This window comes from Humulus lupulus, chromosome 9 (assembly GCF_963169125.1).
Source record: "Humulus lupulus chromosome 9, drHumLupu1.1, whole genome shotgun sequence".
In the NCBI taxonomy this organism is placed as follows: Eukaryota; Viridiplantae; Streptophyta; class Magnoliopsida; order Rosales; family Cannabaceae; genus Humulus; species Humulus lupulus.
In genome coordinates this window covers 1,774,694-1,787,700 of record NC_084801.1, presented here as the reverse complement: position 1 = coordinate 1,787,700, position 13,007 = coordinate 1,774,694, and the positions used below count along the sequence as shown (strand labels likewise).

The following is a 13,007-nucleotide window of genomic DNA, read 5'->3' as shown; positions in this document are numbered from 1 at the left end:
ATGTGTGAGATCTGATATTGGATTGTATTAATAACGGTATGTCACTTTCTTATAATAATTGACACTAGTGATGCCTCTAGCAATTCTTACCGAGAAATGGTAATATTACTTGCACTATTTTTTTTAACTATTTGGTAAAATATATTAGACAATGGTAATTCTCTATAAATATATTTCTCGATTTTGTGGAGTTTGAGATTTTTTCGTTTTAACTTCACACTGTTGATGTATAAGGTAAGACTCGGATCTAGCTTTTTCTAGATTGATATATGGTATGGGAACTCAACGATACCCTGTTTACTATCGACAATATCTGAAATTTCTATTTGTCGAAGAAGATAAAATTGAGATTATCATCACATGATTTCTTATTTTCTAGCAAAAATAAAAATAAATAACTAGTAGAATTAGTTAAGTCACTATCAAGTGTTCTATTTTCTTCTACTTCTTGATATATAGTTATCTATGAATATTATATATAACCAATCTTTTTGTTATTTGGACTTACTTTGGAACACTCTTCTTTCAAAGTGGTCCTCTCCCTTAAAGCAATCCATGCTTAACACTCTCTACAACACATTTGGAGCCAAATTAGTACTGACTTTAAGGCTAGGGATGATGAGAATATAACTTAGTGGTATAGGATTGGATGAGTGAATAAGTTAGCTAAAATTAATGTTTTGATTCATACATAATATTTGAAAATTGGAAACTTTCACACATTAATAATCAAGGGCATCAACCTCTAATGCTAAAATTATTAGGAGAAAGTGGGTTGATGAATTTAAAGCCTAAAGACAAGTTGCTTGAAATACAAGGGAAATGGTAAAATAAAAATAGACTTTTATAATAGTAACTAAATGATGATTGGTTGGTGGGTTCTTTACCTTTACCTTTGGCCAATTCTTTCTCTTTGTTCTCTCTTTTATCATTGTGCTTTTTTAGGGCACCACGGGTACCCAACACCACAAGAAAATGGCATACCGTTATTTGTGCAATCTAATATCGGATCTCACTTATTTGAATTTAATAAGTATTATGGGATATCGCTAACCAAACTCACGTGGTATTGGACAGCTTAATGTGCGAAATAACAACTCTTTAGGTTAAGTATGAGACATGTCACCACACCACATGCTCTTTGACTTGAATCCCTATAGCACATAGCAATAGCCAATAAGGGAAGATAAGGCAAAGCAAAACACTACTTTATTGAATTATTCCAATATACCCACTTTCACAAACTCCATTTTTCATGAATCACAGAACAAAACATATATATATATATATGTTGTATATTTATACATTGCCATAATTGCAAAGGTGGAAAGCAAAGCTGGCCATGAGCTAAAGCACAAACAAAGTAACCTATAGGCAAAAGCAGCACATTTTCCATCAAATTTCATCAAAGGAGGGTCCCTCGTTACCGACAGTTCAATCAATCCAATTCTTTTGCTTAAATTAAATATATATATATATATATAGATATAGATATATAGATATTATAGTCCAAAAATAAAAGAATAAGAATACTTATAAATTTGTTGTTTTTAAACAAAAGAATGCAAATGGGTGACTCATGTGATATAATGTACCACTGTATCTATACTCAAATAAGAAAAGAAAATGCTATATTACAAGTAAGAACCTTCCCAACCCACCCCAAAGAATCTCTCTTTCCCTTGTACATGGTTCAATCTAACAACAAAGAACCAAAACAAAAACTACCCACAAAATGAAAAAATAAAATAAAATAAAAGAAAGGGTATCATATCATATCATATAATCTCATCTCATCTCATCCATTATTATCAATATAATCATTGTTACTATTGACGAGTCTTCTGTAATCTTGGTCCAATCATTTTTAGCTCAAACTTCTTGACAAAACCAGCAATGTCTCTCATGGTTGTGTCCAGTTTATAAGGGTTGTTTTCAAAGGTGATATCAGTCCAGTTGCCGAGGTTTCTACAGGGCTCTCGGCGCTGTGCTATGGTGCCGTGGTAATGGAAGTACATGATCCGGCCCTCGGTCTTGTGTGTGGACTTTCCGGCCATGTTCTGTGACATGTGAACCCCTGTTGCATACAAGCTACGCGGTTGCACCGCATACTTTCGGTCCCTCCTTATTCCTCTTTTCACATCTTTATACACAAGCTTCTCGAAACCCCATTTCCTGCAACACATTACAACTAATCAAACACTTTCACATGATACCATAATAAGACCAAACAAGTCAAAATGGGATATTTATTTATTTATTATTAGCTAGCATCTTGCTGATGAAGATTGGGATTTCTATGTGTTGTTATCGAACCTAATAGTCAAACCAACAGTGAATCAGGGCAACATTATCAATGATCACTTATAAAATAATTACAAGTCACTGTTGTTTTGGTCAAAATCAATCAAGTTTTCCACATCTTTCTCAATTTAAAGGGAAAAAAAAATGACTAGTTACCGTTAGTAACAATCTAATCCTATGCCATCTACATAATGAATGATGCAACGGTTAATGTCTATATTTACATCATTTCATTTTCCTCTCATTTTTTTTTTTTTTTACATATTTTCAAATATGTTTTCATTGTGGATCTAATCTAAATCACTACTCTTTAGCAATACCTAAAAAACAGCTCAACATTGTTGAATTTGGTCCATTTATTCTGATAACACATCCATGATTGAAGGTAAAGGTTAAAAACTATCAAGAAGAAGAAGTTAATACCAAAGTCCTAATCATGAACAAGGAAACGGTCACTTTAAAGGAAAAAGGTTCAAACCCACCCCCACTTCCAGCTGCCATTGGTAGACAATGAAGGAAAGAAGAATCTAATCATCTAAATTTAAGCATATGCATGTGTCCTAATACCTCCAAAAACACACACCAACCACTTGTGTCTAAACACATTTTCAACCTATCGAAATTTCCAACCACATGAAGAAGAAGAATAAGAATGTGACAAACATACCCAACTGGTTTAAACACAACAACAAGTTACTACAATTAAACATACACAGTTGGTGCTGCAAACAATCCCAAGTTAAAAAATATGCTAAAGTAAGATTAAAAATTGAAACTTTTTCATAGCCAAAAGAATGGTGAAACAGTTGTTCCATACCTGTAAGTTCTTCCAGCATCAGCAGAGAGGCATAGCTTACTGCTCATGGGCATCTGTTCAATGGTGAATTGGTTGTAATCAGAGAGAGAAGCCAGAACAGATTTAATGGTGTTCTTGGGTGGAATATATATATACTCATCCACATCAAAGAAGAACATCCACTTAGCCATGAACTTATACCGATGCAAACAATCATTCACCACCATGAACTGGTTATGGTAGTAACCATCAAACCTCTCCTGGTCTCTAATATCCTGCAACGTCACATAGCCAAGCTCAATCCATGGCTTCAACACCTCCATCACCTCCTCATGGACCCCACCCGCATCGTGTATCACAAAATGAGATCTGGGTCCGAACAGTCTCACATGGTAAGCCAACCACTCCCTAACTCTCTGGGGACTCAAGCTTCCGTACAACGAAGACCCACAATAGAAATAGTCGTACTTGGGCTGAGAACTGAAGATGGCAGTGTCCAAGCTCCCGGGAGCTTCGGTCAGAGTCTCAATCCTGTCAGTGAGGTTGAACTTCCGGTCTCCGGTGCCGGAGGAAGATGCGTAGAGAACCAACTTTCCGCCGGAATTATCTACATTCACATTCTCGGCGAAAGTACAGTTAACAACGACGACTGTGTAGACTCGGCCGTAACCCCAATCTGGGAGGATCTTGTATCCGACGGTGGAGATGACGTTGGAAGAGTTCTGATGAGGGAGCCATTGGCACTCGTAGGTTGGGCTTCCGTAGACGTGAAGTGGCTTGGAAGCTAGACCAACAATGGCGAAGGTGTTGAGTCCTCCTCTGTAAGTTCCCATGGTGATGAAGTTGTAAGCAGCGGCACCGTAAGGATTGAACGCCCTTTTGAGAACCCCATTTGAGAGGAGCTGATCTTGCTCGGTCGCAGGCGGTGGTGGAGGTGGGGGAGTCGGCGGAGGAGGAGAAGAAGGAGACGGGGTTGGAGTAGGCGAGGAAGAAACGACGTCGTTAAGTAGCAGACTAGAAGAAGTAGAAGTAGAAGAAGAAGAAACGACACCGTTTTGATCCTCCAAAGAAGTAGAGGTGGTGGCGACTCTGGAGATGCAGACACGGAGATCGGAAGTGGAGATGGTGAAACGAGAAGGAAGAAACTGGAGGAGAGTGGCAACGGTACAGAGAATGAGGAGAGCAGTGAGAATGAGCTTGAGCTCAGCGGCGTAACTCCATACCACCTTGACTAACACCTTCTTGTTCTCTCTACTATCTCTCTCTCTATCTTTGGCCATTGCTGATCAGTAAATGGAGTTTGTCCTGTAACGACGTGTTGTCTTGTCTTTCACTTCTCCTTCTTCTTCTTCGTCCGAATGGAAAAAGCTTCTGTCTTTTTTCTTTCTCGGAAGAGAGAGAGAAAGTTGCAGAGAAACCTCTCTCTCTCTCGCTCTCTTTCTTTCTCTCTTTTATGTCGTTTTTTCTCTCGTTGGGGTCCACTCCTTTTTCTATCTTCACCTTTTTTTTTTGGTTGATTTATTTATTTTCAATAAAATCCCATGTGAATGTATGATTACTATTCTTTTGGGTAAATAATAATAATAGTAAAAAAAAGTAATTTGTGAAAATATAATTTTTTATTTATTTACTTATTTATATTGTTAAATGTTTTTTATTCAACCATGGTTAAAAAAATTGGAGTATTTTATGGTATGGGCTAGTGTTCTTTTGTATTTTTTACCCGTAAATAATTTTTGCTGTTATTTTTTTATGATGATGTATATTATAGTTATTTAGAGTATTCTGTAAATTTTCAGAAAATTTCGAATAATTTACAGCGCCGAAAACTAGGCTTAAACATGTTATTTTCTACGGACATACAAAAATTAGTCAAACGTGTAACATTCTATTTTTAAACTTGTAAATTATTCGGAATTTTCTGAAAATTTGCATGATGCTCTAAATAATTATAATATACACGGTCATAAAAAAATCGCACCGAAAACTGTTTACAAGTTGAGAACACAAAAAACCTTACCAGTAAATTTTTTTTTTGAAACCCCTACCAAAGAAATTTCCAAAAAAAATTAATGTAAAAAGTAATTATAAAAAAATATTAGGTCAAAAATAACAAATAAAAAAAGGTTTTGGGGAAGTTTTCTCTTTTAAGAATTATGTATAAGAAATTAAATACAACAAGTGATTGTAAAATAAATTATTTTGGCAAATACAATAAATAAAAATTGAATCTTTATGAAAGTTCTCTTTTATTTTTTCTTAGTAATTTCCTTGACAATTTTCACTTTTTTTTTTCTTTCTTTTGGGTGTAAATTTAAGCATAATAAAAGGGTTATTTTAATATTTGTGAAATTATTTAATGTCAAAACTCAATAAAGCCAAATAATTGGAATGAAAAAAAGAAAAAGGTGAAGAGAAATAGCACAAAAAAAAAAAAACAAGAGACATTAGGTGGTATTATTATTATTGAAGCAAAAGTTGGATGGAACATCCTAATAATTAATAAAGACACTTTCATTTCATACTACTAATTAATAACGCATTTTTATTAGACTTTAAATAAATATAAAGTATAGAATATTAATAAAAAAAAAGTGATTTTTTTAACAATTATGTTTTTTTTTTATATATATAGTATTCTTTACTTTAAGCTCCAATAAAAGTGGTGCTTTCACAATTTTCAAAGAAAAAGATTCACATTCATTTATTGATGTTGTTATCTTATGACAAAAGCCACCTCTAAACAGGTGTCTTATGTTACTAATTTGATTATTTTTTTCCACTTAATTATTACTAATTACTCATTTTCACTATTATTTTAGATATATATATATATATTTGTCCCTTTTTCCTATGCAATAAATAAATTCATTATTCCAATTTATTTATCTTCACACCTTAATTAATCACTTCCCCATTTAATGCTTGTGTTTTTTTTTATTATTTATTTAAATGAAGCAAGAGACATTGTCGGAAAATTAAATTATTAATGACATAGAATAGTAAGATAAAATATGATAAAATTACCATGTTTGAATTAAATACTATTAGTTTGTTGTTTTCAATTTATTGTATTATTAAAATAAATAATAATAATAGTATAATAAGCTCAAGTCTCAATGGGACATTTGTTTTTGACATTTTTCATTTTCAATGCATATAATATAATTATTTTTAACATTATCTAGTAACAATTTTCATATGGGATTGTACAAAAGTATAGTAAAAAGTTATTTTTTTATTTTTATTTCTTTGCTATTTAATAATAACATAGAAGCTATTGTAATTAAATTATTAATGACATATTATAGTAAGATAAAATTACCATGTTTGTATTAAATACTATTAGTTTGTTGTTTTCAATTTATTGTAATTATTAAAATAAATAATAATAATATAATAAGCTCAAGTCTCAATGGGAAATTTGTTTTTGACATTTTTCATTTTCAATGCATATGATATAATTATTTTTAACATGATCTAGTAATAATTTTCATATGGGATTGTACAAAAGAATAATAAACAAGTTTTTTTATTATTTTTAATTTCTTTGCTATTTAACAAGAGAAATTTGTAAAAATGACATCTTTTTTTTAAGTAATTTTGCACTCTGGTCTACTTTTGATAATTTTTTACAAAATGACTTCTGTCTAAAATTCGACTAATTATCTAAATTTTTTGACCAATCGTCTAAAATTTTTGACTGTTTGTTTTAAATTTTCGACCACCTGTCTAAATTTTCGATTAGCTGTTAAAACTATAAGAGACTATTTTGCAAAGAATTATTAAAACTAAGCTAGAATGCAAAAATAACTTTAAAAAATAGATTATTTTGCCAAATAACCAATTTAATAATAACATAGAAGCTATTGTATTTTAAGAAATTGTATTCCACTAAATAAGATTCAATAATTTTCACATAAAAGATTTTGTTTTATATGCAAAAACATCAAACATCAACTACCATGAATATGTCCCTACTATCTCTTATTAATATTGTTATTATTAAAAAAACAATAATCTAAGATTCTTTTTTTAAAAAAACCAAACTTAAAATTAGATGCATGGGATGGGTACAAATAATAAATTTTAAATGTCAGATGAAGGTTTAAATATTTTTCTTAAATTTGTTTTTGAGTGAATAAAGTGTTGGAAGTAAGTGAGGAACCTTGTCCAATTGGACACAACTTCTAGAAAAATGTACATAAAATAAATTAACTATAAAAAAATGAAATAAAATATATGGGGTAAATAGTAAAAAATAAATTAAAAATAAATAAAACCAAGATAAGATAAAGGGTAGGGTATGTAAGTTATGATATGAGTTGTTAAAAGAAAACAAAGGAGGCATGGCCACGTGGAGGTGGACAAAAAATAATGAAAATTAATATCTATTTATTTTTTTATAAAATAAAAATAAAATTTTTATATATTTTTTTATAAGTGTTTTTTCGTATTACTTATTTAAATTCTGTATTTTGTAAAATTATTTAAATATATCTATAAATACTATTTTAATCAAAATATTTATGAACTAAAATTATAAATAATTTACTAAATTAAGAACTCATAATAAAAATGTAATAATTATGTTTGACAACTTCATTATTATATTTAATTGTCTGTTCAATAAAATCAGAGATTCAAAAAATAATTTATCAAAATATAGAGTCTAAACAAGTGCGATAAAATACATGAACGAGTTTGATTGATATTGTATCTAAATCTCATTTAATTATTTTTAAAACTTGAAAACAGTAAAACCTACAAAAATAATTGATTGGTAAGATAGTTTTGAAAATAAATTTTAAATCTTTATTGTAATTTTCAGAAACACATTTTTTAAAAATGTATTTTTTCAATCGCAAACTATTCATCCCCAGTAGAAACCTTGTCAAATTATTATTATCTTATTTTATATTTATGTTATTTTTTAAAAAATAAAATAATTAAATTTGTTGTAACGTGTGCTGTCCTAAACGACTGCCCGTTGCCGTCGCAGGGCTGAGCTGGAATATCACCGATTTTACTATTCTACCCTTCCTAATAGTTTTTCCTAATCACTTTTTTACGCAACACGTACTCTCCAGCTGCCACGTGGGTTCCTAATTCTCCACCACGTTTGCTGTCGGTGAGATTATTATTATTATTATTATTATTTTAATCTGGAATTTCATGCTTCACATAACATTATAAATATTTTATTTTTAATAATAATAATATATATATATATAAAAAAAAAGAATGATAGAGATTTGGGAGAGAAGTAGGGCCCACTTAGACAAACGCGTCAGCCCAAAATCCATGGACGACGGCTTTGAAAGGGGACCGCGTTGGGCCCATTCTTTGACCTGTGTATCGGCCCATCTGGACTTTCATATTTTTAGTAATGTATATTTACCTTTTTACCCTTTCTTGTCTCTCTACCTATATATATATATATATATATAATTACTCGTTTGTGATTAGGAAGGAACTTTCCAATTAGTTCCTACACCTAAAATCTAATTTTTGAATGTTCTTTCACTCAATAATATGTTTCCCATTTTTTTATATAAGATGAATGCACATGTATCTTTGAAACTTGTTAATCTTTTGACTTTCACATGGTTAATTTGGTCATTTATAGTTTCACACAATGAAACTCAACGTAACTTAATTGTGTTCGAATTCTTAAATTTTTAATATTTTATGATACTATCAATATATTATTTTTGGTCACATCTCTTTCTTATATTGTTCACGATCCATGAATTCATTTAGTATAGTATTTGAAAATATTATAGGTACTTATGAATATGATTTCGTTTTTGATCGTTTTGACATTTTTAATAAAGAGAAATGCTAAATATATTGTAAAAATATATATTATTTTAATAAATATTATTATTATTATTATTTATTTATGTATTTTGTGTTTTGACTAATTTATTATTCGACAATTTCTTATTTCCAAAGGAATCGTATAAGGAAAGAGGTGTAATTCATATTCTCTTTATTTATTCAAGTCTCTTTCATGTTAGTTTTTGACATTTCTAAATTTTGAAATCATTAATATAAATAGAGAGAGAGAGATTTCGTTTTCGTTTTCTTTTTGACATTTTAAAATTCACATTCAAAATTTTCGGTGGGTTAGTGTTACATCGGAAAGTTCTAATGGGAAAAAACGACGTTTATAACATTTTGTTGAATTAATGAAAGCTTATATACATATATATTTCAACAGCAATGCATCAATTTTCTATTTCGGCATCTGAATAAATATATTTCAAATTTTTTTTATATAACGGTGTACATTGTAAATATTTAGAATATCTTGCAAATTTTCAAAAAAATTTGAATAGTTTACGAAGCCGAAAACAGAGTTTAAACAGTCAAATTTTACACGCGTACACAAAAAATACAGGCACGCATGCAACAAATACTTTAGACCCTGTTTCAGTACCATAGTTTTTTCAGAATTTTTGAAAATTTGTAAGATGTTCTAGATGGCTATAATATACACCATCATATAAAAAAATTTAAGATTATAACTATTTAAGTGCCGAAATAAAAAAATGATGCACCGATGTTGCAAAAAAAAAAAAAAAAACGAATGCGTTGTAGTCGCTCCCTAAATATATATATATATATTGTAATTTTATTTAAAGTTAATTAAATCAAGTTTAAAAATGATAGATTTGCCTCACAATATTATAAACATTTGTATACGTACTTATATATAATATATGCTTAATAGTATATTATATTTTATATAGATTTAATAGACATCTCAAATATATATCATTTTGTAAAATTTTGACAATAATACAATTTCTATTAAACTATTCTCTACCATGGCAGCCCCTTCACACGACCACCACCTCCACGGCCAGAAAGCTCCTCTCTCTCTCTCAAGTCGTCTCTAATTCTCTCATTTTCTCTACTCATACTCATCTGAATACAATGATAAAAAAGAAACTCACAACCATTAAAACACACATGATTATTTTTGTGTTTTACATGAAATATTTAAGGCTTTAAATATTCTAAACGTGTAGATTTCGAAAAAATAAACTAATATCTAAGTAAAAAGTTATGCGTAATCAAAATTTTCATCAAATTTTAGTACAGAACATAAAAAATATACCATTTATAGTGTTTAAAAAAAAATCAAATTTTTATAATTACATTAAAAAAAAAAAAGCATCACATTTGGATATAAAATTTTAGTAGAAGCATCCCAATTGCATGAAAAAGTAGTACTATATAATTGATTGATCAACAAAGCATTGTTTTTGTTGTCCATCAAATTATATAACATGCCAATCAATGTTATATTGTTACATATATTTTCAGAGAGTGAGCAATAATAAAGAGTTGTTAAGAATATAAATTGATAATATACATATAATGATATATATATATAATATAAAATTGCAGTTAGAGACATGTGTATTAAATTGTTATGAAACCAAAATTATTGGAAAATACATGGTGGACTAATAAGGGAGCAAAACAAAAGAAAATAATTGCAAAGGGTCCAATGGATTGGAGACGTGGATGGCTAAGAAAATAGCTATGTGTTTTGTTTGATTGATTGATTGAAATGTCCCATTATTATTATTATTATGCAAATTTAATTGTTTTCTATAATTGTACTATATTTTTTTTCATATATAACAATTTATATGTATATATGAGAGAAGAGACACCATAACCATTCATTCATTTTCAATAAACTCAAACTTTGGACACATGGGTCCCTAATAACAACTTATTCAAATTACCCAAACTTTAATTACCATTTTACTCTTTTTCCAACTTTAAACCTTTCTCATTTACAATTACCAAGAGTGATAGATGAAAGTAGGTGCATAACTTCTCTTTTTGTTTGGAAATAGAGATGAATTATCAATCAAATTAAGATTTTATGGACACCGTGTCCGATAGAATCAAAATTGTACAGATCTCACAACGAAAATTATTACGAGATTGTAAACTAGGTTGTTTATACAAATGAAGCAAACAATTCTTTGTCTTAGATTATTGAGTTTATATAATTTTTGATTCTATGTTTTTTCTAATTACTTATTTGAATCCTGTGAAAAAAATTATTTTTGGACCCTATATTTTGTAAAGTAGTTCAAATAGGCTCCTAAACTCAATTTCGATAAAGAAAAAATTGAATATAACAACACAGTTTTTAAGCAGAACGATTTTATTTTTGTTTTGAATTGTTAGTTTGGTGAATTATTTGTGATTTTAGTTGAGAAAACTTTGACCAAAATCAGGTTTAGGGTTCTATTTGAACCATTTTACAAAACATAGGGTCCAAAAGATAATTTGTCAAAATACAAAGTCCAAACAGGTAATAAGACAAAACACATGGTCCAAAAAAGTATAAACCCTATATTATTTTACTTTAACTTAAATTGTTTGCAAACAATCTAAGTTGCCAATACTATAAGGCAATCTAAGTGAAATAATTATTTGATTGCCTATAAGTAAGTGAACTTAGATAGGTAAAGTTGAGTTGAGTCACCCAATCAAGTAACTCAACTTTGGTTTATACATTAGTAAGTTACCAAATTACCTAGTGGATTACGAAATTTGTAACCAAAAACATTGAATGAAGTACTTTAGTAAATTGGAATGAAAATCTGCCGACATACATCTCACTTTCTTTTAAATTTAGATTTTTTTTGTTATAGTATCAAAAGTCTTCTCTTTTTTTTTTGTATCAATCTTAACATGATAGATATAGTTTAGGAAATTTATCATTGAGATATGAACAAAATTGAAAATATCAAAACATTCTTTATTTCCTTTCTGTTGAAAAGATAACTTATCCAAAGAGCTAGGTAATTATTTACTTCTTTAAGAGCTCTTAAATAAAGTACATTAAAAAATTCATACAAACTTCCTCAAAAGTGACTTGGTAGACTTTTGAAGAATTTTGAAAGCTATGTAAATATGTCCTATGTCTACAATTATATAGATATTTTTAGTATGTTATTTTCATCCCACAAGTATCTAGATCTTTTTTTTTTCTTTCTAAGTGACAATTATTACTAATGGTAAGTTTACTTATACATAATCAGAATGATTAACAATCAAATTCACATTCAATCTGATTAATTGATCAAAATTAGAATAAGTTGTTTACTTCACTGTCAATAATCTAAATCAAAATCAGATTCAACAATATTTCCATTTATAAATTTTTTTAATAGGAAACTAACTTTTCAAAAAATAATTTTTTTTTACAAAATCACTACAGAAGTCACAAGAACAACCCAAAAATTACAATCCTAAACGACCTTTAGAGTCGCTCATGTAGTCTTAAATTTACACTTAGCGACCCTCGTAGTGGCATAGTATAAAATAAATGTGGCCATTTTACAAATTTCACCGTGTTTTATTGTTAGTTTAATAAATTCCAATCGATGAAATAAGATTGTAATAAAATTAATTTTACTTGAAATAAAAATAAATATTTGTGGCGAAAATACCAAAATTATTAACTTTATAGTACTTAAGTACCCAGGTTATTTTTTTGTTGGCAAAAGTACCTTCTGTCTATATTTAGTTACAGTTATTTATTTTGCCGCTAAGTCCACCACGTGATATGAAATTTTTTTATAACCTTGGTACTTTTGCCGCAAATATCTCATAACTTGAGTATTTTTGCCGCATATATCTATTAAATTATATACTTTCACTACAAATATTTATTTAATTTGGTATTTTCACTAACATGTCACAAATACAGTTAATTGTTGAAACTGACGGTTGCAACAAAACATGGACGAAAAGTACTTCCGCCCGGCAAAAAAATAATTTAGATACTTAAGTGCTACAAATGATGTAATAATGTATGTACTTTTGAGGCAAATAATAATTTGCTAGTTACTTGATAATTTGT

The 13,007-nt window shown here is 29.2% G+C and overlaps 1 protein-coding gene across 1 annotated transcript; it reads right to left on the bottom strand.

Moving 5' to 3' along the window:
• Nucleotides 1–1,516: 1,516 nt before the first annotated feature.
• LOC133802251 (galactan beta-1,4-galactosyltransferase GALS3) lies at nucleotides 1,517–4,525 on the bottom strand. Its single transcript, XM_062240523.1, has 2 exons — nucleotides 3,122–4,525; nucleotides 1,517–2,175 (listed from the first exon to the last, which is right to left on the bottom strand). The coding sequence occupies exons 1-2, from the start codon at nucleotides 4,378–4,380 to the stop codon at nucleotides 1,830–1,832; spliced, it is 1,605 nt and encodes a 534-aa protein (XP_062096507.1). The 5' UTR covers nucleotides 4,381–4,525; the 3' UTR covers nucleotides 1,517–1,829.
• Nucleotides 4,526–13,007: the final 8,482 nt, after the last annotated feature.

What these genes read in the sequence shown, in the direction of transcription:
- LOC133802251 (XM_062240523.1), bottom strand. Translation starts at nt 4,380, where the DNA reads ATGGCCAAAGATAGAGAGAGAGATAGTAGAGAGAACAAGAAGGTGTTA. An exon ending in GATGCTGGAAGAACTTACAG is followed by an intron (nt 2,176 to 3,121) that starts GTATGGAACAAC and finishes AATGTGTTGCAG; the next exon opens with GAAATGGGGTTTCGAGAAGC.